The 26,828-nt window shown below is 45.1% G+C and overlaps 1 protein-coding gene and 1 non-coding gene across 2 annotated transcripts; both read right to left on the bottom strand.

The window, feature by feature from the left end:
- Positions 1-405: 405 nt before the first annotated feature.
- Positions 406-26,273, bottom strand: SRPX2 (sushi repeat containing protein X-linked 2). The gene is made up of 11 exons (XM_047765595.1): positions 25,907-26,273; positions 23,994-24,225; positions 18,822-18,902; positions 9,950-10,141; positions 9,056-9,232; positions 8,677-8,803; positions 8,394-8,515; positions 6,128-6,307; positions 5,655-5,788; positions 2,471-2,592; positions 406-928 (listed from the first exon to the last, which is right to left on the bottom strand). The coding sequence occupies exons 2-11, from the start codon at positions 24,073-24,075 to the stop codon at positions 748-750; spliced, it is 1,398 nt and encodes a 465-aa protein (XP_047621551.1). The 5' UTR covers positions 24,076-24,225; positions 25,907-26,273; the 3' UTR covers positions 406-747.
- Positions 9,436-9,542, bottom strand: LOC125119035 (U6 spliceosomal RNA). The gene has a single exon (XR_007132992.1). It is a non-coding gene; the product is annotated as a U6 spliceosomal RNA (small nuclear RNA).
- Positions 26,274-26,828: the final 555 nt, after the last annotated feature.

Genomic DNA, 26,828 nt, shown 5'->3' with positions numbered 1-26,828 from the left:
TTGTGGTTGGTGGTTTTGAGGTTTCCTAGATCACGAGCTGGGGGCTCCTCTGAGGAAAGGGCAGCATTGGCTCCCTTTTTGCTGTGGGAACTGGAGGCTCAGTAATAAGACACTGTTACCCAAGAGCTAGCTCTGGCCAGATTTTTCTTCCCAAGCTCCCTCCCACTGCAGCATTTTGCTAACTCTTAGGTGAAGCAATTATTAACAGAACACGTATAGCCCAATACCCTAAAAGGGGGACACAAAAGTTCAAGAGTGTTTTGTCGCTCCTCCCACTTCCAGTCACACAGTTAATCCCTAAGGAAGATCTAGCTACATTGGCTCAAGTGTCCTGGTTGTCTCTTATGATGGTGCTGCCCTCTGCTGTCACCTAAGGGTAGAGGAACCATTTAAAACACAGCCGGGTAGAGAATGAAATCAGGATTTACTTATCTGGAAGACTTTGGAGAGTAGGGCAGAGGCTCAGGTTAGAAAAGCAAGAACTTCTGTCCACAGCCTGCTTCCCAGGGCCTGTCTTCAGTCCCTCCCTAGCTTCTTATGTTCCTCCAGTGCTACCTAAAGCAGAGACTTGCATAGGGAAACTATTACATGGTTCTTTAAAAGTGCCTGGAAATGTCCCAGGATCAAGGAAACTTACCCACCTCAAGAGTCCCTAAGAGTCCTTTTCCCCTTTTATTAGGCCCCAGTTTTGGCTGATTGGGGGGGGGGGGATTTTCCCCTGAACCTCAACCATGCCCCGGCTCAAGTTCACTCGCACATGTCCCTTTGCTCCCGGCGCTGGGTCAGCTCCTGGTCACTCAGTAGATAGTCATCAATGAATGTGAAGATTTCCTCGGGGGTGACAGGTTCCATGTAGCGTTCGCGGTCAATTCCCTGCTTGTCAATCAACACCATGTTGAAGTAGGAGCGAGTGAGGTGCTGAAATTGCCTAGAGAGAGGAGCCCAGGGAGATGTGAGACCTTGTCTGGGTGTCATCCTGCCAGGCTCTGACCTCTGACCTTACACAGCTCCAATGATGGACTGATTCCTTCCCCCACCCAATCCCTTGGCCCCATTCCCTCCACTGCATATCTCAAGACCCTTTGTTTTTCTCTGCTCAGACCCAAGTCTTGCTGTCCCTACCTGTCCAGCTTTGCTCAGCTGGCCTTTCCTCAGCCCCAATGGAGCAGCTTTGTTATTACCAGGCTGTGCTGTCCTTGCAGGCCCTCTTAAGCAGGTCTATCACACACAGCAATGCAGGCCGCAGAGAATAACTCTGGGGAGCACCAGTCCCACGCACTATGACATGACTAGTGTTTCCTAGAGTTGGGCTGGGCATAGCCCGCACAACCATACATGACAGCTCTGAGGTTGATCAATATCACCAAGTCTACAGTTTCCTTCCTCTGAGTGGTTCCCAGCATCTCCTCTACTGTGGACTGAATCTGGCCCTACTGGGATTGAGTTCTAGGGGCGGGTGTTGTTTTGTAGAACACAGAGCAGTGATGGCTTTACTGCTCTGAGTATATGTGGAGGTATTGGAAGGGTGATAATGGATAGATCATGAGAAAGGTCAGCTTCTACCACCTGTCCCCTCAAGTCTTCTCTTCCCTTGTAGGAAGATGGCTATGATTCAGACTTCAGTGCCTAAAGATGCCTTTTGCTCCTTTGGAGATTGGAGGAGAAGGGATAAGGCTGTTAAGGTAACAGGATCTGGGGCTTATCTAGTCATGTTTGGGTCTGCGTCTCAGCTCTGGCTCTGCTTCAGAGTCATCTGAGGTGTCTTATAAAAGCACAGTCCTGGGAGTTCCCACTGTGGTGCAGTGAGATCAGCCTTATCTCCAGAGCACTGGAACGCAGGTTTGATCCCCAGCCCAGCACAGTGGGTTAAGGGTCTAGCTTTGCCACAGCTGTGGCATAGGTCGAAACTGCGGCTTGGATCTCATCCCTGGCATAGGGAACTCTCTATGCCATGGGGCAGCCAAAAAAAAAAAAAAGGCACATTCTGGGAGTTCCCGTCAGTGGTTAATGAATCCGACTAAGAACCATGAGGTTGCGGGTTCGATCCCTGGCCTTGCTCAGTGGGTTAAAGATCCGGAGTTGCTGTGAGCTATGGTGTAGGTTGCAGATGCAGCTTGGATCCCACGTTGCTGTGGCTCTGGCGTAGGCCAGCAGCTACAGCTCCGATTCGACCCCTAGCCTGGGTGCCTCCATATGCCGCAGGGGTGGCCCAAGAAATGGCAAAAAGACAAAAAAAAAAAAAGGCACATTCTTCGGGTGATTTGGAGTGGTCATCTGTATTTTAAGTGCTCCCCCCCATTTGATTCTGATGCCCTGCCACTTTCTGGTCTTACCTAACATACCCAAAGAGTTCAAGTACAAGGAGCGCCCCAAGAGACTAGTGTCTGCTGATTGTCCCACAACCCTCCTGGGGCCAGTGTCCTGCCTACGGTTTCTGCCCACCCCTTCCCGGTCGCTGCCCTTCCTGGACCTGAGCTCCTCGATGATGTTGGCTGACAGCTGTTGCTCCCGGATGCGTCCCACCTCTTGAGGTGGCTGCCCCACCAGCTCGATGATGGTCACGTGCCGCAGATCCAGTCCACACGTGGATTGCTAGGAGGGGATAGAAGGTTTTTTGCAATAGGCTGTCAGGCTCAAACCTAAGGCTACTTAGCCGATTTCTCCAGGGACCATGTGGAGCCAAGGTGGAGAAAGAGGGGTTTCTTCCCCCACCAACCATCACACCAGGGGATCTAGGACCTCTTCCCTCTGTCATTCCTAAAGCACTTGTCCTAACAATGTTTTCTTTACGCTAACAAAGTGTGGAAACTGGTTACACCATGTGGGGTAGAAAAGAGAAATGTAATTGATAAATTGCAGAAACATCATCTCTCTCGCTTAGTTTTGTATAGGTTTTAAACTACATAATTTCTTTTTTAAAAAATGAGATACTAATGGACATATAACATTGTATTAGCTTCAGGTGTACAGTTTCATGATTTGATATTTGTCTATATTATGATCACCACAATGAGTCTAGTTAACAACCATCATCACACAGTCACAATTTTTTTTCTTGCACTGAGAACTCTGAAGATCTACTTTCTTAACAACTTTCAAATATACAATATAACTATAGTCACCATGCTATATATCACATCCCCAGGACTTATTTATTTTATAACTGGAAGCTACATAGGTTCTTGATGGATAGCTAATGTGCTAGGATAATAATGCCTATTGTTTACTGAACACACGTACATAATGCTTTGCCAGAATAATCTAACAATCCTCACAACACCCCTAACAAGGTAGGTAGTATCATTCTTATTCTGTAGAAGAGAAAGTAACTTGCTCACATTTGCATGACAATAAGATGCCCAGGCAAAATTCAAAATGAGGGCAGAAGCTGCCTGTCCAAGTGTGTGCTCCTCACCATTAGGCTAGGTGGCCACTGTCTTCTCTCAGTCTCCAAAATTTCTCCAAAATAGTGTCAGTGCTCTTTTCCTTACCCCTTGTTGCCTCCTAACTGAGCAAGACACCCCATAACTCTATTCTGGCTCTTTGTCCTGCCTCATCCAGCAGGGACAAGGTTTTAGCCAGTTACCTGGGGTGGGGTTTAAAGCATCAGTGAACACTGCCTGGTGCCACACACCCCCCCTTTTTTTTCCTTTTTATGGCCACACCTGTGGCATATGAAGTTCCTGGGCTAGGAGTTGAATTGGAGCTGCAGCTGTGACCTATGCCACAGCTACAGCAATGCTGGATCCGAGCCACCTCTGCGACCTACAGCACAGCTCACGGCAACACCAGATCCTTAACCTACTGAGCGAGGCCAGGGATTTAAACAGCATCCTCATGGATACTATGTCGGATTCTTAACTTGCTGAGCCACAACAGGCACTCCCCAATCCCTTCTTTAATATCTGGGCTATTCCTCTAGATCTGGCCCTCAAAGTCACAGTCCCTCCTGGCTGATTCCTGTTCCTGTTCTTGTTTTCTCTTCAAGCTGAGGTACTTACTGCTGTTCCTACTTTGGATCCCTGGAGGAACGAGGTCCTTTCTGGCCTAGATAATCAGGGTTATTATTTTGATGAAGGTGCTTTCATCATGGGCCTCTGAATATTGACTTGGTAACTTATAAGACTCAACCTCTAGAAACCCCCTAAACAGCTTCTTCTTTTATCTGGGTATCTAGCCCTTTGCGGCTCATCAGAGCTGGTTCTTGGAGTCTTGTCAGCAAACCTTAAATTCTCTTCAAGAACCTAGTCTATTTTTTTTTTGTCTGAACCTGGGGCATACAGAGTTCCCAGGCCAGGGATCAAACCCAATCCACAGTAGTAACCCAAGCCACGGCAGTGACAATGCCATGTCCTTAACCACTAGGCGAGGAACTTCCATATTTATTATTATTATTATATTCTTATTTATTTTTTTATTGAGGTATAGTTGATTTATAATACTTTATAAGGTTCAGGTGTACAACATAGTGATAGAATAATGATAGAACCTAGTCTATTCTTTTTATAAGTCCCACTGGTCATATCTATTCTGTCCTTTTCACTTCTCCTTCCCCCACATGTAGCTTTATAACTAGGGATCTGGTAGAAAGTTAAAAATCATCACATGGAGTTCCCTTGTGGCTCAGTGGGTTAAGGATCTGGCATTGTCACTGCTGTGGCGTGGGTCACAGCTGTGGCGTGGGTTTGATCCCTGGCCCAGGAAATTCTGCATGCCCAGGTGTGGCCGAAGAGAAAAAAAATAAATATCACTCACCTCCCTCCTTTTACTTTGAAATATTATGACACTTCTGTCTGCCACTAGTAATGGTTAAGAGCACAGATCCTGGGAGTTCCCGTCATTGCACAGTGGTTAACGAATCCAACTAGGAACCATGAGGTTGCAGGTTCGATCCCTGGCCTCGCTCAGTGGGTTAAGGATCTGGCGTTGCCGTAAGCTGTGGTGTAGGTTGCAGACACCACTCAGATCCAGTGTTGCTGTGGCTGTGGCGTAGGCCAGCAGCTGTAGCTCCAATTTAACCCCTAGCCTGGGAACTTCCATATGCTGCAGGTGCAGCCCTAAAAAAAGACCAAAAAAAAAAGGCAAAAAAAAGAAAGAAGCATAATCCCTCACATATACTTTTTTTTTTTTTCCTTTTTGCAGCTGCACCTGCAGCATATGGAAGTTCCCAAGCTAGGGGTCAAATTGGAGCTGCAGCTGCCAGCCTACACGGCAGCCACAACAATGCCAGATCTGAGCTGTGTCTGCAACCAACACCACAGCTCACAGCAACGCTGGATCCTTAACCCACCGAGTAAGACCAGGAATCGAACCCACAACCTCATGGATACTAGTTGGGTTCTTAACCCACTGAGCCACAATGGGAACTCCACCCCACCCATTTACATTTGATCATACATCCTAGAAATCCCTGCAGAGTGCTTTGCCACACTGCCTTATCCTTCACCAGGCCCCACTGCAACCCACCATTCCAGTGGCCTCACTGCCTTTTCAGTAAAATGTAGCAGTTTTAAGATGAGCTAAACAGGTCCACAGTACAACTGATTAAATGCTGTCCACCAAAAGCCTTTGATTGACAACAGGTCAGGGAGCAATGGAGCAGGGTTGGGGGGTGTGTGAAGGAGCTGAGCCCTGATTGGGGGACTGGTTCTCACCTGTAACATAGAGATCTGCATTTTATAGTATCGGTTGGAGGGATCAGGGGCTGAGATGATGAGGAGTCGCCGTTTCTCATAGAACTGATCCAGAAGGCCAGCAGCCGAGTTGACATTGACATTAATCTTCATAGCTAGGGTAGAAGCACATGGCTGGGGTCAGAGAATGGTCTGCTGTTTTATCACAGGGTGGGTCACCACAGCCTGAGGTGTTCCAGGCTTTCAGGTTAAACTTTTTTGGTTGTTTCTCTCTTCTCTTGGGGGTAAATCCTGAAAGAGCACTTAGAGATTTTAAAACTTTTTTTTCTTAGAGATGGAGTGTTCTAAGGGGAACACTGGCCCTTAACCATCTCAGAACCCCCATTCCCACACCATACACACTGCTATTGGCCCTTGTGCCATAGACATTGGGAGATCCCCCAAAATAGCCCTGGTCACTATGTCTACTCTCCCCATACCCTAGTTTCACTCACGAGCACAGACGGGTGGTGACCCTGACCACTGGCGGGTGGACTGGCAGACTCGGGAGGGGGTCCCTTGGCGCTCATAACCTCCATCACAGTGGTATTCACAGGTGGCACCATAGTTGTCCCCTGCTGAGGTGCAGGTGAGATAGCCGTGCTGCGGTGGTTTCAGAGTTGGGCAGCGTCTCACTGTCAGGGAGGAGTTCAAATTAGGGGCTATTGCATCTCTTTTTTTTTTTTTAAAAAAAGGCTAAATGTGTCCACTGAAAGATGACTGGATTAAGAGGATGTGACATATATATACAATGGAATACTACTCAGCCATAAAAAGGGCAAATAATGCCATTTGCAGCAACATGGCCACAACTAGAGATGCCCATACTAAGTGAAATAAGTCAGAAAGAGAAAGACAAATACCATATGATATCACTTATGTGTAGACTCTAAAATATGACACAAATGATCCTACCTGCAAAATGGACATGGAGAGCTGATGTGTTTGCCAGTGGGGAGGGAGTGGGATGTATGGGGAGTTTGGGGTTGGTAAATGCAAACTATTACATTTAGAATGGATAAGCAATGAGGTCCTACTGTACAGTACAGGGAACTATGTCCAATCTTTTGGGATAGAACATGATAGAAGATAGTATGAGAAAAAGAATGCATATATATATATATATATATATATATATATATATATATGACTGGGTTACTATGCTATACAGCAGAAATGGACACAACACTGTAAATCAACTATACTTTAATAAAATATATATATATGACTGGGTTACTATGCTATACAGCAGAAATGGACACAACACTGTAAATCAACTATACTTTAATAAAAAATAAAAAAAGAAAAACAAAGAAAAAAAGGCTAAGAGGGTGCCCATGCTGGGTTTTCTAGATTACCAGGATGATAAGAATGAATGACTTCTCTGTGTTTTTAATGGCCAGGGATGGAGCCATAAGTTTTCTTTCCTACAGAATTAAATCTGAAATTAGACAAAGATGTTCATAAAACGTGGAAGGATTGCTATCAAAGATGACCAATCTTTTAAAAAAATTGCTGTTTTTTGTATTTATACTTTGGGGACACCCTGAATAAAGAGGACCATCTTACAAAATTATTATTTTTTTTTTTGGCCATACCCATGGCATACAGAGGTTCTGGGCCAGGGATTGAACCTGCACCACAGCAGTGACAATGCCAGATCCTTAACCTGCTGAGGCACCAGGGAACTCCCCAAATGACTTTTTAATATCAAAAATAAACTGGAAGAGATTTAAATATCCATCAGTGGGAGAAGTGTTAAGCAGAGTATGATATATTCTTAGAAGTAGATTATTATACTGTCATTAAAATATTTCTGAAGCAACTTTAAAGGATGTGAGAAAGTGACTTGTGTTATAATGAAACACAAGTGACCTAAGACTGGATATGCAGTATGACCTCAACTGTATATTTTTTAAATATGTGTGAATCAAAGACTGGAAGGAAAATACCAAAAGATTCACAATTGCCTCTGGATGACAGGGTAATAGTTTTTTTTCCCCTTTGTATATTTCTTAATTTCCCATATGTATTCATGCTCCCATAATGAGCATAAATTAATTTTATGATGAAAACAAAACAAAACAAAGAGCAAGAATCAGGCAGCCAATACCACCAATTTCAGCAGAGGAGAAAGGCTGAAGAATGAAGGCTGATTAGCTTTGATCATCAGAAGGCCAAGAAAAGAAATGGATGCAGACTATCCTTGTGGATTTTTTTTTGTGTCTTTTTGTCTTTTCTAGGGCCACTCCGGGGCATATGGAGGTTCCCAGGATAGGGGTCCAATCAGAGCTGCAGCTGCCGGCCTATGCCAGAGCCACAGCAATGCAGGATCCAAGCCACGTCTGTGACCTACACCACAGCTCACGGCAACACTGGATCCTTAACCAGCAAGGCCAGGAATCGAACCCGCAACCTCATGGTTCCTAGTTGGATTCATTAACCACTGCACCACGACGGGAACTCCAATCCTTGTGGATTTTATCTAGATTTAGGAGAATGAGAAATCTTGATGGAGAGTTGAGTTTCTGGAACATGTCTCTGTGCATGTAATGCAGGCTTCTTGAATGAACTGTGTAGTGAACTTGTTTTTTTCCCCAATCCCAATATACATGAGGTGTCTGTTTCAGGGACAGAGAAGAGAGGGTTGTGATGGGCATCTAGAGGGTCAGGGAAGAGCAGGAATAATAAACAATGAGAAAAGGAAGGCTTCTTTCTGACCTTGTACTTTTACAATGAACTTGCAGCTGGCCCGGTTGTAGGCTCGGTCGTAGGCAGTGTAACGAATCACGTGCTCTCCTTCAGGAAATTGAGAGCCAGGCTCAGGGCCCCGAAGTGTCACCCTGCATGGGACAGGGTGAGAGAGCCACTGAGGAAAGTGACTCCTAGAACTGGGGCCTGTGGCATGTCATCACTGTACTCTCAGCCTGTGTGGGTCGGTGTGGGCAGAGCCTGAGCACCTGGGATAAGCTGGTGGCGGGCACAGGAGGCATCCCCTACTCACCTCGTGATGGTCCCATCTGCAGAATCTTTCACCAGGGGTGGGTCCCAGTACACTCGAGCAGTCAGTTTCTCTGGCTCTGCCATCTTCTCACGTGAGTGGGGACAACGGATCTTGGGGGGGTCTATGTCTGCCAAGATCAGAAATCAAGTACTGACTCGGAGTTCCCTCTGCCTTCCCTGGGATGAACTCAGAGAAGCAACACTGTGTAGGTAGAAGGTGCCTCTCAGTTCAAGATGCTCAGCAGAACTGAGGAGGCCCAGCTCCCAGGAAAGCGATTGCCTGCACCCAGGGTGCCACCCTCACAGTGAGCAGGAATGCCTTCTGCAATGGACATAATGCCCGGCTGGCTCTTTGCAGCAGGACAACCGGGAGCATTTACCTACACATACAGGTTCGCCTCCACTCCATCGCCCGTCTTCCATGCAGATTCGGCTGCGGTCACCTTCCAGGTGGTAGCCGCTGGAACAGCTGTAGTCACAGCGGGAGTCAAGAAGCACCCCATTTGTGCACGTGTAGGTGCCACTTGTGATGATCGGCAAGGCGTGGCATCTCATCTCTAAGAAAGAATCAAGTAGCAAGCTCAGTCGCCTGTGGGATGACATGAAAGTGAGGCCTGGGCATGTAGCACATGGAAAACTAAATTGGAGACAGCAGAAAATACAGAAAACCCTACACCAAACTGCCCTGACATTTTTGTGTCTAATTGCCTCTTTTCCCTAATTGCCTTCTTTTTTTTTTTTTTTTGTGAAGGAAAGTACAGAAAATATGGAACGCTTCATGAATTTGCGTGTCATCCTTGCGCAGGGGCCATGCTAATCTTCTCTGTATTGTTCCAATTTTAGTATATGTGCTGCCAAAGCGAGCACCCTAATTGCCTTCTTATTTTTTATTTTATTATTATTTTTTTTGGCCGGGCCCTTGGCATACAGAAGTTCCCAGGCCAGGGCTCGAACCAAGCCACAGCAGTGAGAATGCCAAATCCTTAACTGCAGACTCTAGGGGTAAGCCTTCTGGGCACTCCCTGGTCCCCTGAGCCAGGAGGGCTGGTTGCTACTTAAATACCCATGTTGCTTAAGCAATAACCACAAGGAGAGAAAATGAGCCAGAATGTTAGGATGGAGAAAAGCCCTATTGGGAGCCCGTGGATAATTTTCAATTTGCACTTGACAGAGGGCATAGTAACACCTCCAGGCATATATCCTGGGTGGCATGCTGGCTGGTCATCTAACCTCTCTCACATGCACATGTCAGCATATGCACACACACCACTTACGCCTGCAGTAGGCAGTTCCAGACCAACGGCGGCTTGGCAGGCATTGCACCGACCTCCGTCCAATCAGCCGAAAGCCCCGATCGCAGGAGAGCTCACAACGAGTGCCCAGGCTGCTGTGATAATTTCCTCCTCTCGGTGAGTAGCATGTGGCTTCTCCATCCTGGATATTTAATGTATAACACCATCGGGGGACTGTAGCAATAGAAGAAAATTAAGCTAGAAGTACAGTAATCAAGACAGCATGGTATTGGTGAAAGGACAGACACATAGATCAATGGAACAGAATAAAGAACCCAGAAACAGACTCACACAAATAAGCTGAAATGATTTTTGACAAAGGTGCAAAAGCAATTCAGGGGACGGAAGATAGCCTTTTGAACAAATGATGCTGGAGCAATTGAACTTCCTTAGGCAAAAAAATAAATAAGTAAATAAAAAGGAAAAGCAAAGCAAAGATCTTCGACCTAAGAGTTTTATATCTTAAAAATTAACTCAAAATGGATCATGGACTTGAGTGAAAAAAATCCAATTATAAAACTTTTAAATCTCTAGGATTTAGGGCTTAGGCAAAGAGGTCTTAGACATGATAACAAAAGCATAATTCACAAAAGAAAAGAATCAAGAAATTGAACCTTGTGGAGTTCCCATCGTGGCACAGCAGAAACGAATCTGACTAGGAACCATGAGGTTGTAGATATGGTCCCCGGCCTCACTCAGTGAGTTAAGGGTCCGGCATTGCCGTGAGCTGTGGTGTAGGTCGAAGACGCAGCTCAGATCTGGCGTTGCTGTGGCTGTGGCGTAGGACTGTGGCCACAGCTCCGATTAGACCCCTAGCCTGGGAACCTCCATATGCCGCAGGGGCGGCCCTAGAAAAAAAAGAAAGGAAGGAAGGAAGGAAGAAAGAAGGAAGAAAGAAAGAAATTGAAACTTGTTAAAACTAAAAACTTTTCTTCTGTAGAAAGCACTGTTAATAGATGAAAGACAAATCACAAACTGGGGGAAAATATTTGCAAACCACATATCAGCCAAAGGATTAGTATCTAGAATATATAAAGAACTGGGAAAACTCTACAGTCAAAAGGTAAAACAATCCAGTTAGAACATGAGCAAAATATATGAACAGACATGTCACTGAAGAGGTGATGGCAAATAAGCACATGAAGAGATGTTCAGCATCATTAGCTATTAGAGAAATGAAAATTAAAACTACAAAAAGAGGAGTTCCCGTTGTGGCTCAGTGGTTAACGAATTCGACTAGGAACCATGAGGTTGCAGGTTTGATCCCTGGCCTCACTCAGTGGGTTAAGGATCCGATGTTGCCGTGAACTGTGGTGTGGGTCGCAGACGCGGCTCGGATTTGGTGTGGCTGTGGCTCTGGTGCAGGCCAGCAGCTGTAGCTCCGATTTGACCCTAGCCTAGGAAACTCCATATGCCACAAGTGTGGTCCTAGAAAAGATAAAAAAAATAAAAAATAAAAAAAAACAACCCTACAAAAAGATACCATTATACACCCATGGGGATGACTAAACTTAAAAAATAACTGGCAAGAGAGTTCCCTGGTGGCACAGGGGGTTAAGGATCCAGCTCTGTCACTGCTGTGGCTCAGGTTCAATCCCTGGCCTGGGAACTTCCACATGCCATGAGCATGGCCAAAAACCGGCAATACTAAGTGTTAATGAGGATGGAGAGAAACTGGAACTCTCTTTCATTGCTGGGGAAATACAGAATGATGCAGCTACCTTGGGAAATTATTTGGTCGTTTCTTATAAAGGTAAATATACAATTGCCAGGTGACTCAGCAGTCTCACTTTACATATTTACTCAAGTGAAACAAAAACCCGTGTTTATACAAAACCCTGTACACAAATGTTTAAAGTATCTCTATTCATAATTGCCAAATACCAGAAACAACTAAAATGTCCTACTGTGGGTGAACAGTTAAACGAACTGTGGTTTATCCATACAAAAGAAGGCAATGCTGATACATGCAACAACTTGCCCAAATCTCCATTGTGGTTTGTAAAATGAAAGAAGTCAGACTCAAAAGGCTGCAGATTCCATGTATGTGACATTCTGGATAAGGCAAAAAACATTGGGATAGGGAGCTCCCTGGTGGCTCAGTGGGTTAAGAATCCAGCGTTATCACTGCTGTGGCTTGAGTCACTGTTGTGGCGTGGGTTCCATCCCTGGCCCGGGAACTTCCATATGCCCTGGGCATGGCCAAAAAATATTGAGATAGAGATCAGTGATTGCCAAAGATCAGGGATTCTAGGCAGGGATAACGTCAAAGGGGCAATTTTTGAGGTGATGGAACTATTTTGGCACTGTGGTGCTAGTGACCTGATTCTACATGTATGTCAAAACTCATAGAATTGTATGCCAAGAAGAGTGAACTTTATAGTGCATGCATTTACAATAATTTAAAAAATAACACAAAGATGTAAGCTAGAGAGAGAAAGGGAATGCAATTATCAAAGGCTCCTTAGGAAGGAAAGTCTGATCCCACTTCAGTATCAAGCACAAAAGGTAACAGAGCCATTAAATTATAAAGGCCTCATAAAGATGCCTCATAGGCTACACAAAATAAACAACTCTTCAGTGGGTTAAGATTTTATTTATTTTTATTTTATTTTTTTTGTCTTTTTGCTATTTCTTGGGCCACTCCAGCGGCATATGGAGGTTCCCAGGCTAGGGGTCTAATCGGAGCTGTAGCCACCAGCCTCCGCCAGAGCCACAGCAACGTGGGATCCGAGCCGCGTCTGCATGGGTTAAGACTTTAAAGGGGTACAAATAAACCAGCAGAGGTCATGGAGTTCCCTGGTGGCCTAGTTGTTAAGACTTGGCTCTTCAGCACTGTTGCCCCAGGCTCAATCCCTGGTTTAGGCACTGAGATCCCACATCAAACTGCTGCATGCTGTGGTCAGAAAATAAATAAATAAAAATAAATAAAAACACTTTAAACAAGCAGAGGGCCACCTGCTCAAGGATGCATACACAGGATGAAATAGATTTCATAGCCTGGGGTCAGGAAGGCTAAAGCCCCATAGGAGCTCATTTAGTTCCCAAATAATTTAAGACAACAAAAGCGGGGGGGGGGGGCCTTTGAAAAAAACCTCTTCAGGAGCTAAAGGAACAAAGAAAGGCTAGAGCCTCAGTTTGAGGGCAGCTGGAGAATGAAGACAGATGACAGTGAGAAAACTATCCTTTAAGTCTCAACAGGCTTGTGGCTTCCAGCATCAGTTTTGAGCCTGTGGCTGTGACACACAGATGCCATCTGGAGACACCATCTCCAAATGACAGAAAGTCTCTTAAGCATGACTATTACAGATCTGTTGATTATGTGGTCACAGCACATATCAAGATGTTACATTCAAGGCTGGGACCCAAACAATCACTCCCGTCCTATTTTTTACCCACATTCTGCCAAGGAAAATGTCCATAAAATTGGAATGGATAGAACAAGGAACTGTAGTAAAGGGAAATACAAACCTCAGGATAAATGCTGAGACAGTAATAGAGGATCTAGCTATTTTGTAAATAAGTTGAAATTTGCTGGCCTGGAGGAATACCGGCATAAAGAGAACATTGAAATTTTGTGGTTACCGGAGGCAGGGGGTGAGGGGAGGGGGGATTGGATGAAGGTGGTCAAAGGTACAACCTCCCAGAAATAAGATAAATAAGTACTAGGGATGTAACGTATGACACGATAAACATTAAACTCTATCAATTTAAGGTGTACAGCACAAGTTTAATGAGCATCCATCGTCTCATACAGATACAACATTAATGAAAGAGGAAAAACATTTTCCTTGTGATGAGAACGCTTAGCATTTACTCTCAACAAAACTGGAAGGGGAACAAATAGACTTAACTACAGGCATGGAAGTTTACCAAAGGGGAAAAAAAACAAAACAAAACATGTTGGAAGGCTGGAAAGAGCAAAAACACTATCCCAATTTTCTTTTTTTCCCAGATTTATTGAGGTATAATCAACAAATAAAATTGTATATATTTAAGGTGAACAACGTGATGTTTTAATATACGAATACATTGTGAAATGGTTGCAACCAAGTTCATTAACACATCCCTCATCTCACATAGTTACCGTTTTGGGGGTAGTGAGGACATTTGAGATGTGCTTTCCTCGTAAATTTCAAGTATGCAACATAGAACTATTAACTGTAGTCACCATGCTGTACATTAGATCCCCAGAAGGAAGAAGGCAGCCTCTGGGAATTACAGCCTCGTGAGACTGACAGCACTGATAGCAAAGTGTTCTAGAACAGTTAAACACAGGCTTACGAGCAGTTAGATAGAGAAGTGATGATCTCCAAGTGACCTCGAGAACAAGTAATTCCAGGCTGACCTCATTTCCTTTTGAGGTATGTTCACCGGACTGGTAGAGCATGGAACATGGTGGGTGCAGTCCATGGAAGTAAATGAGGCATGTGACAATGCCTGTCATGCCATGGATGTGGATGAGATGAAGAAATATAGGAGAGGTGATAGTACAGTTAGGGAGATTCATAACTGGTTGAACCAATGTACCCAAAGAATGTTGATAGGAAATTGAAACCGAGAACATGATAAGAAATGTGTTAGTCATTATGGGGTAGCTATGGTGTGCTAGACTTCATGCTTTATATTCTCATTTGCCCATCCAGCATCGCATATAGTTCCCCCAACAGCCCCGTAAGGTATATAAGTGTTTATCCCTTATTTTGCAGATGAGGAAGTAACTTGCCCAGGATCCCTCAGCAAATAAGGGGCAGATCTGGGATTTGAACCCAAGCTTGGTCTGCATCTCAAACCCATTTTTTTCTAACCACAATATCTGTTATTGCAGCATGTTAGGCTACTATTTTGAAGTATACATTAACATTTTTGTATAGGTAATACAGCCACATGGTTCAAAACCCAAATATAAAAAGTTATACAGGGAGTTCCCATTGTGGCTCAGCAGTAATGAACCTGACCAGTATCCAGGAGGACACGGGTTCAATCCCTGGCCTCGCTCAGTGGGTTAAGGATCCGGCATTGCTGTGAGCTGGGGTGTAGGTCACAGATACAGCTTGGATCTAGCATTGCTGTGGCTGTGGTGTTGGCCAGAAGCTGCAGCTCCCATTCGAGCCCTAGCTTGGGAACCTCCATGTGCTGTGTGGGTGGCCCTAAAAAGCAAAAAAAAAAAAAAAGTTATACAGTATAATTTTCCTTCCCAGCCAGCTCCCATGCCTACCCCCACTTAGTCCTGCCTCATCAGAACCACTGTGAATATTTTCTTTACACACATAAAGCAAATCTCACTTTCCCTTCTGCTTTATTACACAGAGTAGCATATTATGTCCACTGTTCCCATCAATGCTTTTAAAAATAAACTTAATGTGTTTTAGGGGTCTTCCCCATCTCTCCATAGCAAGCATGACATTTACTGAAATTAAATAACATTTATAAAATACAAAGCATAGTGACTGGCACATAATTTGTATTTGTCCGGGGTCAAAATTGCTGGAAAGTGGAGGAGCTGGGGTTTGAATTTAGGCTTGCATGGAGTTTGCATTGTGGCGCAGTGGAAACGAATCTGACTAGGAACCATGAGGTTGTGGGTTCCATCCCTGGGTGGGTTAGGGATCCAGCGTTACTGTGAGCTGTGGTGTAGGTCACAGTCGTGGCTTGTATCCTGCATTGGTGTGGCTGTGGCTGTGGCTGTGGCGTAGGCCGGCAGCTGTAGCACCAATTCAACCCCTAGCCTGGGAACCTCCATATGCTGCAGGTGTATGGCCCTAAAAAGATAAAAAAAAAAAAATGAATTTAGGCCTGTGGTCTCTGCTCTCCACCTATCTCCTTCTAGAGATTGTATAGGAAACAATGTGCTGACAACAGGGTTGAAAGCACCTTCTTTGTGATTATCTTCAGATAACTCAGAATTACCAGCTTGCTCAAGAGCTCTGGCAATCTGGGGTGGGGGGAGGGGCAAGTGGTGGCTCAGAGGACTGAGACATACCCCAGAGAAGGGTTTCTGACTCCAAACTAGGAGTCAGTTTAAGGAGATGAAGGAAAGTGCAAGCTTAGTGAAAATGGCACCAAAGTACATGGACATTTTGCTCTAAAATAATGATCTGGTTTTTACTGGTTAACTCTTTTTAAAAAAAAAAAAAAAAAACTTAAAAAAACCCCAATGAGTTACATTTTTACTGAAAGAGATGGAATGACCATGGCTTTAAAGTCAGACAGACCTGGGTTTAAATTCCTGCTCTGTCACTCTTTAGCTCTGTGACTCTCCAAATTGAACTTACCTGAGCTTAGTTTACTGATCTGTAAAATGGGGATAATAAAACCAGTTTCACGGGACTGTTTTGAGGATCAAATGAAAATGAATGTGTAAATATATATAGCTCTGAGAATGGGAGTAATATTCCCTGGATCAGTTTCTGGATTTGAGCCCCTGGCCCATGTTGCTTTAAGCAAAAACATGCTGCTGCCATCTGGAGATGCCATCCCCAAATTACAGAAACTCTCTTAAGCACTGCAGTTGCAGAGTTGATTATGAAGTCACAAGGTCTTATAAGGAATGCTGGGATCTCTGCTTGTACTTTTCTGGCCACCCCTCCTCCCTCAACATAGATAACCTTACTGAATTAGTTTTACGCTCTGAGACTTAAGTCCCAAATGAGCCATGAAATACCTGACCTCAAGGCCAAAGGCCACCATGTGACTTACGTTTTTCTAAATGGTTTTATAAACATTTAAAAATAAACCAATGAGGAAGGTTAATATTAATCACATGGCTTCTGGACCCCTTGAAAATACCTTTTGGAGCTGCTCTTTTTCCATTCTACTTTTCCCATTTACAGTCTCCTACAATCTGGCTTCTGCTCCCAGAATGCCCACCAGCCAGTAAGCATTTCTTTTTTAAAATTACTCAATGAATTTTATTACATTTATAGTTGTACAACGATCATCACAACCCAATTTTATAGCATTTCCATCCTAAATCCCCAGTGCATTCCCCCCCCAACTTGTCTCATTTAGAAAACATACGTTTTTCAAAGTTTGTGAGTCAGTATCTGTTCAGCAAAGTTCATCATGTCCTTTTTTTTTAGATTCCACGTGTCAGTGATAGCATATGATGTTGGTGTCTCACTGTCTGACTGACTTCACTTAGCATGATAATTTCTAGGTCCATCCACATTGCTACAAATGCCGTTATTTCTTTCCTTTTAATGGCTGAATAATATTCCGTTTGTATATGTACTACATCTTCTTTATCCACTCCTCTGTCAATGGACATTTAGGTTAGTAAACATTTCTTGAGCCATCTACTTTTGACATAGCTTTATGGGGTGTCAGACATGGCTCCTTCTGTTAAAGAGGTAACTGTTTTGTTGATGGTAAGGAAAAATGAACCAAACAGGCAGTATATAATGAGTTTGGGAGTTGGCAGATGCTGGGATGGAGAGGAATTTGGGAGTTGGCAGATGCTGGGACTGATAGGCAGTGTGTGGACCATTTGGCAGTGAGAAGATAGGTAGAAGGTAGCTAGAGAGAAGCATAGAGGGACCCCAAACTCTGATCAATTCTCTGTTGAAACTGTTTTCTCAAAAGTCACCATTTACCTTCTTGTTGCCAAATATACTGTTTGCAACACCTTCCATTTGTTTCTTTCCAATATTTGACACAGTAGATCTTTTATCCCTTCCCCTTCCTTAAAATTCTCTTCTCCCAGGGCTTCTGTAATGTGACAGATGCTACCCCGATCTCCTCCTACACAACTGGCCTCTGACGATCGCCTTTTTCCTTGTTGGTACTCTTCTCCTGCTCCCTCAGACAGCTCAGCCATCTACGCTAATGACTAGCAAGCCTCCATCATTCTACTTCCCGCTGCCTATAGGGTGCAAACCGCTTTTCTTTTTTTTTTTTTTGTCTTTTTTTTGTTGTTGTTGTTGCTATTTCTTGGGCCGCTCCCGCGGCATATGGAGGTTCCCAGGCTAGGGGTCGAATCGGAGCTGCAGTTGCCAGCCACAGCCACAGCCACAGCCACACCAGATCCAAGCTGTGTCTACGGCCTATACCACAGCTCATGGCAACGCTGGATTCTTAACCCACTGAGGGAGGCCAGAGATCGAACCCATATCCTCATGGATACCAGTCGGGTTTGTTAACCACTGAACCACGATGGGAACTGCACTTCTTTTTCTTAACTCCTACTGGATTTACTGCTACCACAGGGTTTCACATTTCCTTGCTAATTTGATTGCCCCTTCACCCACATCCTCCAGCTGAATGTAAGCTTCTTGAGGCAGAAAAAAACCCTGTCTTAGATTTTGTATCGCCCAAGGCTTACCTTACACAGGATTAGGCATTCAGTAGGTACTCAGGCAATACTTAATGACAATCTTACTGCTAGAGAGGTGAGATCACACAGCAAGTAGTAACCATGTTCATGACTGGAAACCACACCCCTGATTTCCTGAGCTTCAGCTTTTAAAATTTTTATTATTTATTTATTTATTTATTTATTTATTTATGGCTGTACCTGTGGCCTATGGAAGTTCTCAGGCTAGGGGTTCAATCAGAGCTACAGCTGCCATCCTACGCCACAGCTACAGCAACTCGGGATCCGAGCTGCATCTGCAACCTACACCACAGCTCACGGCAATGCCGGATCCTTAACCCTCTGAGCGAGGCCAGGGATTGAACCTGCATCCTCGAAGAGACAACATCAGGTCCTTATCCCAATGAGCCACAACAGAACATCCCTTCTGGGCTTCAGCTTTGACACGAATGAGCCAAGCCAGGTGAGGATGCTTCAAGGAGGGCCTAGGCCTTAGGCCAAAAAAGGCCTTGCCTGAGCTTGAGAAGCAGTGAGGATTACCTCGGTAGTCCAGGGCGGGGGCCTGGGGGACTTCTTCAGCATATACTTCATTGTAGCTTTCATCTGGGTAGTAGCCTGAACCTAGAAAGAAGAAGACAATATTAACAGGACATTGGTTTCCCATGGAAGTCCTTCCCCACCTTTTCGCCTTTCCAACTTGGTCCCTTTCTGAAGACATGGCGTTCCGTGGGTAGGGAGCCAGCTGGCTCTTTAGTGGGGAAAATCCTGTCCTGAAAGCAACAGAACTATCGTTGTCAAATCTCAACACCTCAGGTGCATGGAGTGTGAGCTCCTGATGGGGGAGGGGTGACAGTTTACTGGTAGCACTAGAAGCCTCCATTCAAAAGAAAAAAACGGTTCCAGGGAGTTCCAGTTGTGGCTCAGAGGTTTACAAACTCCACTAGTACCCATGAGAATGTGGGTTTGATCCCTGGCCCCACTCAGTGGGTCAGGGATCTGGTGTTGCTGTGAGCTGTGGTGTAGGTTGCAGACATGGCTGGGATCCCGAGTTGCTGTGGCTGTGGTGTAGGCTGGCAGCTGCAGCTCTGATTTGACCCCTAGCCTGGGAACCTTCATATGCCACAGGTGCAGCCCTAAAAAGCAAAAAAAAAAAAAAAAATCCCCAAACTTTTTAAAATCACCCATCAGTCCTGCCAATGTATCATGACCCATTTACCGATTTACTTGATGCAGCACATGAGTCTTAGTGAGACACTGCTGACCAACTTCTAAGGATGGACCATTGTCCAAGATAAGAGGGAAAGACAGCCTGAGGGCAAGAAGTCTTTCTGTTAGTGACAGGCCTTCTCACAGTCCTCAAAGGGAAATAATTACTAAAGCTCCCACCAGCCTGAAGGACACCAGCCTTTTGCCACCTGGTTGCCACTGCAAAACCAGGCTCGCCAAGGTTTTGCAAGAGGGAGGGCTCAAAATGTGAGAGGGCATGAAAAGAGTTTCACATCTTGGGCAGTTTGTTCTGGTTTGAAGCAAAAAAGAAGGCAGAGTCCTTTGGGGAAATATCCAGTTCCTCCAATGGGCAGCAGCTTTAGTAGGGAGCTGTTGAGCTAGAGAACATTCTGAATCCACCCCCATCCCGTTTAGTGGCACCGTCCTGGTGGAGGCCGGTCTGCGGCTGTCTGGGAGACTAAACAGTGTGTTCCACCAGACGGCAGGAAATGGGTCATGAATCTGAACTAATTGGAATACAACTTGGTTCTTTCCGGAGGGAAGTTTCCGGAAGCTCTCTTTCCAGCCTCCTGGAGCCTTAAAGCACGCACGGGAATAGAGCAGCTAGTCCTGCTGGAGTCAGAAGACAATTCCTCATTTCCAGGAGAGGGGTGTGCTACCAGGACAGGGCTGGGTTTTAGTGCCGAAGCCCTTTGGCCTGTGTAAACACTCCGACCACAAGCTTGCCTGCCTCCTCTCTGGGAAGAGGCACGTCGGGGGTGGGGGGGCCCCTTGGACTAAAGGGTGGAGCAGAGGGTAGATGATGAGGCTCCACCATTCCCCACAGGCCCCAGACTGGGGGAGGGGTTGTGTTGGGAAACCAGGGACTTGATGAACAAGGGAATGAATCAAACTGAAAGTTTGCCTTATGAAATCATGTCCTTGTTGGTTTGCCCTCATTCCAGAGGAAAGAGTTCATTTTTTCTCCTTCCCTTTATTTATTTATTTATTTATTTATTTATTTCTCCATTTTTCCACTTCAGTGCTTCTCCTGGCTTTCCTCTATTTCTCCTCAGGTGTCCTCTCCCTTCTCGCCCCTTTCCCACCTGAAAGGTCTCTTTGTGGGAGAAACAGAATTCTTTTTTTAAAAGGACTTTATTAATTAATTAATTAATTTTTTTTTTTTTGGCTGCACCCACGGCAGGCAGAAGTTCCTGGGCCAGGTATTGAACCCTGGCCACAGCAGTGAAAAACGCCAAATCCTTAACCCACCAGGCTACCAGGGAGCTCCCAGAAACCAAATTCTTGTCAGCTGTTTCAATTTTCAATTTAGTATCAGCCTTAAAGCCTTGCAGCTCCTGGAAACGGGAGGCCAGATGTGCATGTTTTTCTAAAGGATTTAGTCCCCGCACTCTTGTTACAGAGCTCGCTTGTGAAGAAATGCCTAGCAGGGAGCAAGCCTCTGTTTACCAGAGGAGCAGACAGCAGTGTCTGAGGGCTAGGGCTGGACAACAACTACAATAACAACAACGACTGCTAACCTTACTCAGACCTATGCTGTGTTCAGTCCATTGCATATGTTGTGGCATTAGATCATCCTGACATCTCAGTAAGGGAGACGTCCTCATCGCTCTCTAATATGTAGATGAATAAACAGTCTCAGAGGAGTTAAAGGAACAGCCCAAGTCTCCCAGCTACTAAGGAGCAGAGGGGGCATTCCAGCCCAGGGCTGTTTGAGCCCCTGGATACCAAACCCTGACTCTCCATCAAAGATGGTGGTAGGGAGAGCTTTGGACAATGTTCAGCAGAAATAAAAATCCAAAATCTTTCTTGCAATTCAGTTTTTTTTTTTTTTTTTTTTTACTCTGCGTGTGTGGGATCGAAGGCCACCGAGCATTTCACATCATTCCAGCATTACAGGGGATGTGGGAAAGCTGAGGGGGAGACTCAGTCAGATAATTACAGTCTCCAGCAGGGGACAGAGGTGGCTGGTCCAGTGCCAAGTCTGCTTTGTGATGGGAATAAGTTAGATTCACCTTACCAGTTTAAGCCTTTCTGTTTTCCCTCTTTGCCAGTTTTGGGGTATTTGCTGTTGTTGTTGCAACTATTAGGATACAGATATGAGATCTAAGAAACCAGAGGTGGCCCCTTTCTCAACTTGTTCTATCTGCTTTTGTCCCTCTTCAGCCCTGGTGGGGAGAAATTTGGGCAGCGGGCCACGATTCCTTTAGGCCAATCAGTGGTTACTATGTGGTCTGTTACTGGGTTCCTCCAACTTCATCGCACAGTCAGACCCTCTAAGCACTACCCTTCACAAAGGTGTGGTTGGAAATGTAACTGATACTTGACGACTATTTTAAGATCCACACTAATGCTTAGATTGTAAGAAATACTGTCTGACTTCCTGAAAGGCACAGATATGCCAATGCACACTTTTAACCCACTGTTGGCATGATTTATATTCTTAACCCTTCCCACCCCCAGCTGATTATTCCTGGGTCCTTTCTCTTTAGGGCCGCACCTGTGGCATATGCAGGTTCTCAGGCTAGGGGATGGAATTAGAGCTGTAGCCTCTGGCCTACACCGCAGTCCCAGCAACACCAGATCCGATCTGTGTCTGTGACCTACACCACAGCTCACAGCAATGCCAGATCCTTTACCCACTGAGTGAGGCCAGGGATAGAACCTGCATCCTCTCAGATACTAGTCAGATTCGTTTCTGCTGAGCCACGACGGGAACTCCCTGGGTCCTTTTTTTCTGATTAGCCCCGAATCCACATTTGGCTGCTTTCTTGTACTATTCCCTGGAGGACAAGGCTCTAGCCATGAAGAAAACAGTGCTGGATACGTAGGGAGTGATGACAAAATAGCTACTGAATGAAGAAATGAACAGATGAGCTAGTGATGTGGGGAGGAGTACTGGGAAATTACAATTTTTTTCTCATCACATAGCCTCCTAAGAACAGAAGAGGGCAGAACGAGTGTGTCTGCAGGCCTGTCAGAGAATTCCCCAGCCTGGACCCCTGAGAAGGAGTGGCGAGCATGGTGATTCTTGTGGAAAATGGGCAGTGGCCACCATTGCAAACCCTTTGAGAGCTTCGAGTGAATCTAAGTTGCTTTTTTTTTTCAAACTGCACTGTCCTCAAGACTCCAATAGCTCAGGCTTGCCCCCTGGGGAAGGTAAAGTCCCTTGCATGCTATGACGTTTCTTACAGGTGTTCAAAATCTCGCTTGAACCATCTAACCTCCACTCCATAGTCTTGTGGACTTTGGCTGGATTTGGGTCTCATGTACTTGAACTGAAGCTAGGCGGAGGCTAGGGAGGATGGCTGCACATATTATCTCCTGGGGATTTGGGGCTCCTCTAACCCCAAAGAGTGTGTACTCTGCCAAGGGCTAGACTTGAATTTCTCCATCTCAATGTCAGCCCTTGTGCTTCACCCCCTACAAAGCCAGGTTAAGCCAAAGAGGGGAAGAAGTTCGCATATTTGTTTGAAAGCTTAATGCAGCTGTTCCAAACAGAGCTACTGCCAGAGGCCTCCACCAGGAGCTAAGAGCATGTGGAAAATTTTAGCTACAAGGACTGCAGCTGTGATGGAAGCGATTTGTTATTTACTCATCTCTGGATGTTTTTCTAACTCCATTAGTTGGGCCTGTCTCCTTCCCCTACTCCCCTCAGCCCCCATGAAGTCAGACACTGCAGCCCACAGAATATTCTTAGCACTTGGAATGCCAGCTGGGGCCCATCGAGAACCTCTGTCTGCCACTTCATTACCGTTCCTTCATTCCTCCCCTCCTCTTTCCCCTCTCCTTGCTGAGTCTGTTCTCTTGAGCTCCCTATGTCTCCAGGGGCAAAGGATGAAACATTCATGGATCAAGAAATCTCCATCCCTTCTGAAGTAAGAAGCAAGTCAGAAGAAACTGAAGAATTCCTGTTTAAGAGAATGTGATCTGAATTGTCATTAACAATCTTTAGCAGGAAGGGGCTATATAAATCTCACCCTATAAATAAGTCTGTGAGGGAAAAGAGAGAGGGAGATGGAGAGAGAGAGAGAGAGAGAGAGAGAGAGAGAGAAACCTAAGTGCAGAAGCAGGTAAGATAATGGCCTCAAAAGCCACGATAACCAACCTCATTTTTAAAGTTTATTTTTTATTGAAGTATAGTTGATGTATAATGTTATATAAATTACAGTGTACAATACAGTGATTCACAATTTATAGTTGTTATAAAATATTTGCTATATTCCCTTTGTTGTACAAATAAGCTACAAGGATACACTGACTGACCTCATTTTTATGCTGGTGCAGTCTGTTTTCAAATATTTCTTATTAGTGTGCCTCAAAAGCCTGCTTTGGCTTAGCCCGTTTAACCACCTTTGTTGTTGAGCATAGTTCTCTGTATCTCATTGAAGTGCCTCCTACTGCAGTCTAACTCCTCGCTTCTCCAAGACTTGGTCTAGGCCCTGCTCTTCCTGGAAATAGTGAACAACAGCTCCTAGAACTTACCTGCATACCACGTTGGCGTCACGGCTGGAGTGAGGAAGAGCAGCAGAGAGAGAGCTCCTCTTTGAGTTAGTTGAAGGGCCATCCTTGAAAAGTGGGGAAGTTGGGGCGGTGGTGGAGGTAGGGTGAGAGGAATAGAGGGATGTGGCCAGAAGTACCCGGGCAAAGAAAAATGACTTCCAGAAATCAGCTGTCAATGAACTTCCAAAAGTGAGAGGGAGCAGAAATGCAGGATCTGCGAGGAAGAAGAGAGATTCCGACATTAATGAATGCCTGTTACATGGTCCCCCCTTGTAAGGATCTTCCACTCTATAGGATAACAAGACCCTATTTCTTATTTATGGTCTCTTTTCCTCCCAGGAGGAGGAGGACCTAAAACAACCCATTCTCAATTGGCCTTGGTGATACCTGACGCCAATGTTCCCATGGCCTAAGTTACAGAGAGGGACACTGAAATACCGAGAAAGGGCCAACATAAAGTCATATAGAACCAAGAGGGAATCATGCAATCTAAATCTTAGACTAGTAAGTTTAACCTAGACTTACTAGTTAGGAAGTCTAGCTAGTACTTCCTAATCACTAATCTGGGAAAGTGTTAGTGTATATGGACTAAGAGCTGGAACTCTGAAGTCCCACAGATCAGGATGTGTATCCAATTCTGTCCCTATTACTATGGGGTCTTCTCTGAGCCTCAGTATCCTCATCTATAAAATGGGAATAATAATAGTATCAACCCTATAGAATAGATTATTGTCTGGCACATAGGGAAGTGATCCATATATATTAGATATCATTACCAACTCTGTCTTGAACACGACTGGATGTCTCCTTTCTCTGGTCTCTCAGGCAGTAACTACACCCTGGCTCTGTTCTTAGCTTTGGGTTTTGAGGCTTAGTGGTTTGGTAGTGGCTTCTGGCTTTCGAGTCCAGCCTAACCTTCTGGTTTTACCCCGCTGAGCCAGCAGGAAGTCAGTGAGGTTGGAAAGAGCCTACTGAGGTACGTGAGGAGAGGGTAAGCAAGCTCCAGCTGCCCTCTTACTTCCAGTCCTATCCTCACTCTAATGGGATGAGAGTTTTGTGGTTCCCATTAGGCAAATACTTTGTAAATGACAGTATTAAAACTTGCTGTCCATTGGTATAAACTGGCTACTTCTCAGCAAGCACCCATTCACCCACAGGCTTTCAATGAAATGCCATGCTCAGGGGAGGAGTCAGTCCCAGGAACGGAGGAACAAAAAGATGGCAGATTCTGGCTAGCATCCCTAAGGGACGTGAGAAGTCCAAAAATGGCAAAAATTCATCTTCCGATTCATTGCTACCTGGCTTCAGATTTGTCTAGAGAGTGGCAAGGAAGCAGCATGGAAGGAAAGATGCAGGAAGGAAGCTCAGCAAAAAGAAAAGAAAATTTAAAAAAAAAGAATGAAAGGAAAAAATATGCCAGAGCTGAAAGCAAGAGATAAAAGCAGAAAGAGAGAATGAAAGGATGAGACAGGATATGAAATAGAGATTCAGGAAAATGAACTGCTAGAGGCACTAGTCATTGAATCCTCTCCTACATGCAGTTCCCATCCAGTTCCTTGATTTGGGATCGAGGGAGGCTTTCCTTTGCAGATCCAGAGTTCTGAGTCAGTGACCCCTTCCCTGCCCACCTTGTCCCCAATCTCAGACTGAAAAGTTGTCTCACCACCGGAGTCGGCCATCCCTCTGCTCCGGGCTGGGAATGTAGGGAGAACTTGTGTCTGCAGCCAGGTCACGGCTCAAACGGAAAGCAGCATATAGTCCAGTTTCATAAAAGAACTTCTCCCTCCCCCCACTACCCCTCCCAAGCCACTTCACCCAAGTCCTGGGTCTTGTTACCGCCCAGGGGTTGTGAAATGGAGTAGCATGGTGTGGAGGGGTAAAGCAGCAGATCTTACCTGTTGTTGGGGTTTTTCTGTGCTCTCTCTCCTTCTCTTTCTCTTTCTCCTTCCTTTCTGCTCCTCTCATTAGTCAGAAAAACATCTACTTTAACATTCCTAGAACGAGTGGCTCCCGGTCTGTCCGGGACTCCAGGATTCTGTTAACACTGCCCAGATGTTAGGACATCAACATCTGCCAGAAGTTTCCTTAAAGCTATACTATCCCCAAGATATAGCAGTTCCTCCCTCGGAGAAGAGTTTTTGAGAGGTGGGGGAGAAGGAACACAAGGATGAGAGGAGCTCAGTTCGTCTGCTGCAGAGCAGAGGAAAGTGTGAATGGTGCTGGCCCCGAGCCCCTGAATATAGTAATGACTAACAGGCTGGCTAAAGGGCCTCCAGCGATGTGGCGCACCGAAGAACACTTTTTTTTTTTTTAATGACTCAGCACGACATCAGGATTGAATGAAAACAATTCCACAAACTCCTGGGGAAGAGGGAGAGTAGAGCTGATTTTGACATTCCCTGGAGATTTCCCCTGTAGTTTCTTTGTACTCCCCATTTCCAAGTTGCCCTGACATTTCTATGCACAGGGTCAAACCTACTTGGAAACACTCTCTGATGACCTAACTTCTTCGGACTTCAGTTACTGATAAAATTTTGTTGTTGCCAAAAAAATACCATATGCTTCTAGCCTGCAGAATCAAAACTGATTTCCTGTAATAAGCGTGGAGGGAAAGCATGCTTAGAGTGGCTTTAGATGGTGGCTGTTTAAGCGAATCTAGATGATCTATCTGTGTGTGGCAAGGTTATAGCCATTGCTAAGCTGTTTGTCAGTGGTTTCTGATGGAGGGCTGTGTTTCTCTTCACTAAGCCAGCTTTCTTCATTTTAGTATCTGATAATGAGACTGTTCTACCATGATACAGACCAGCTCCTGGTAGT

The sequence above is a fragment of the Phacochoerus africanus genome, chromosome X (genome assembly GCF_016906955.1).
Source record: "Phacochoerus africanus isolate WHEZ1 chromosome X, ROS_Pafr_v1, whole genome shotgun sequence".
NCBI lineage: Eukaryota > Metazoa > Chordata > Mammalia > Artiodactyla > Suidae > Phacochoerus > Phacochoerus africanus.
The sequence above is the reverse complement of the archived record's forward strand: the minus strand, read 5'-3'. Positions and strand labels throughout refer to the sequence as shown.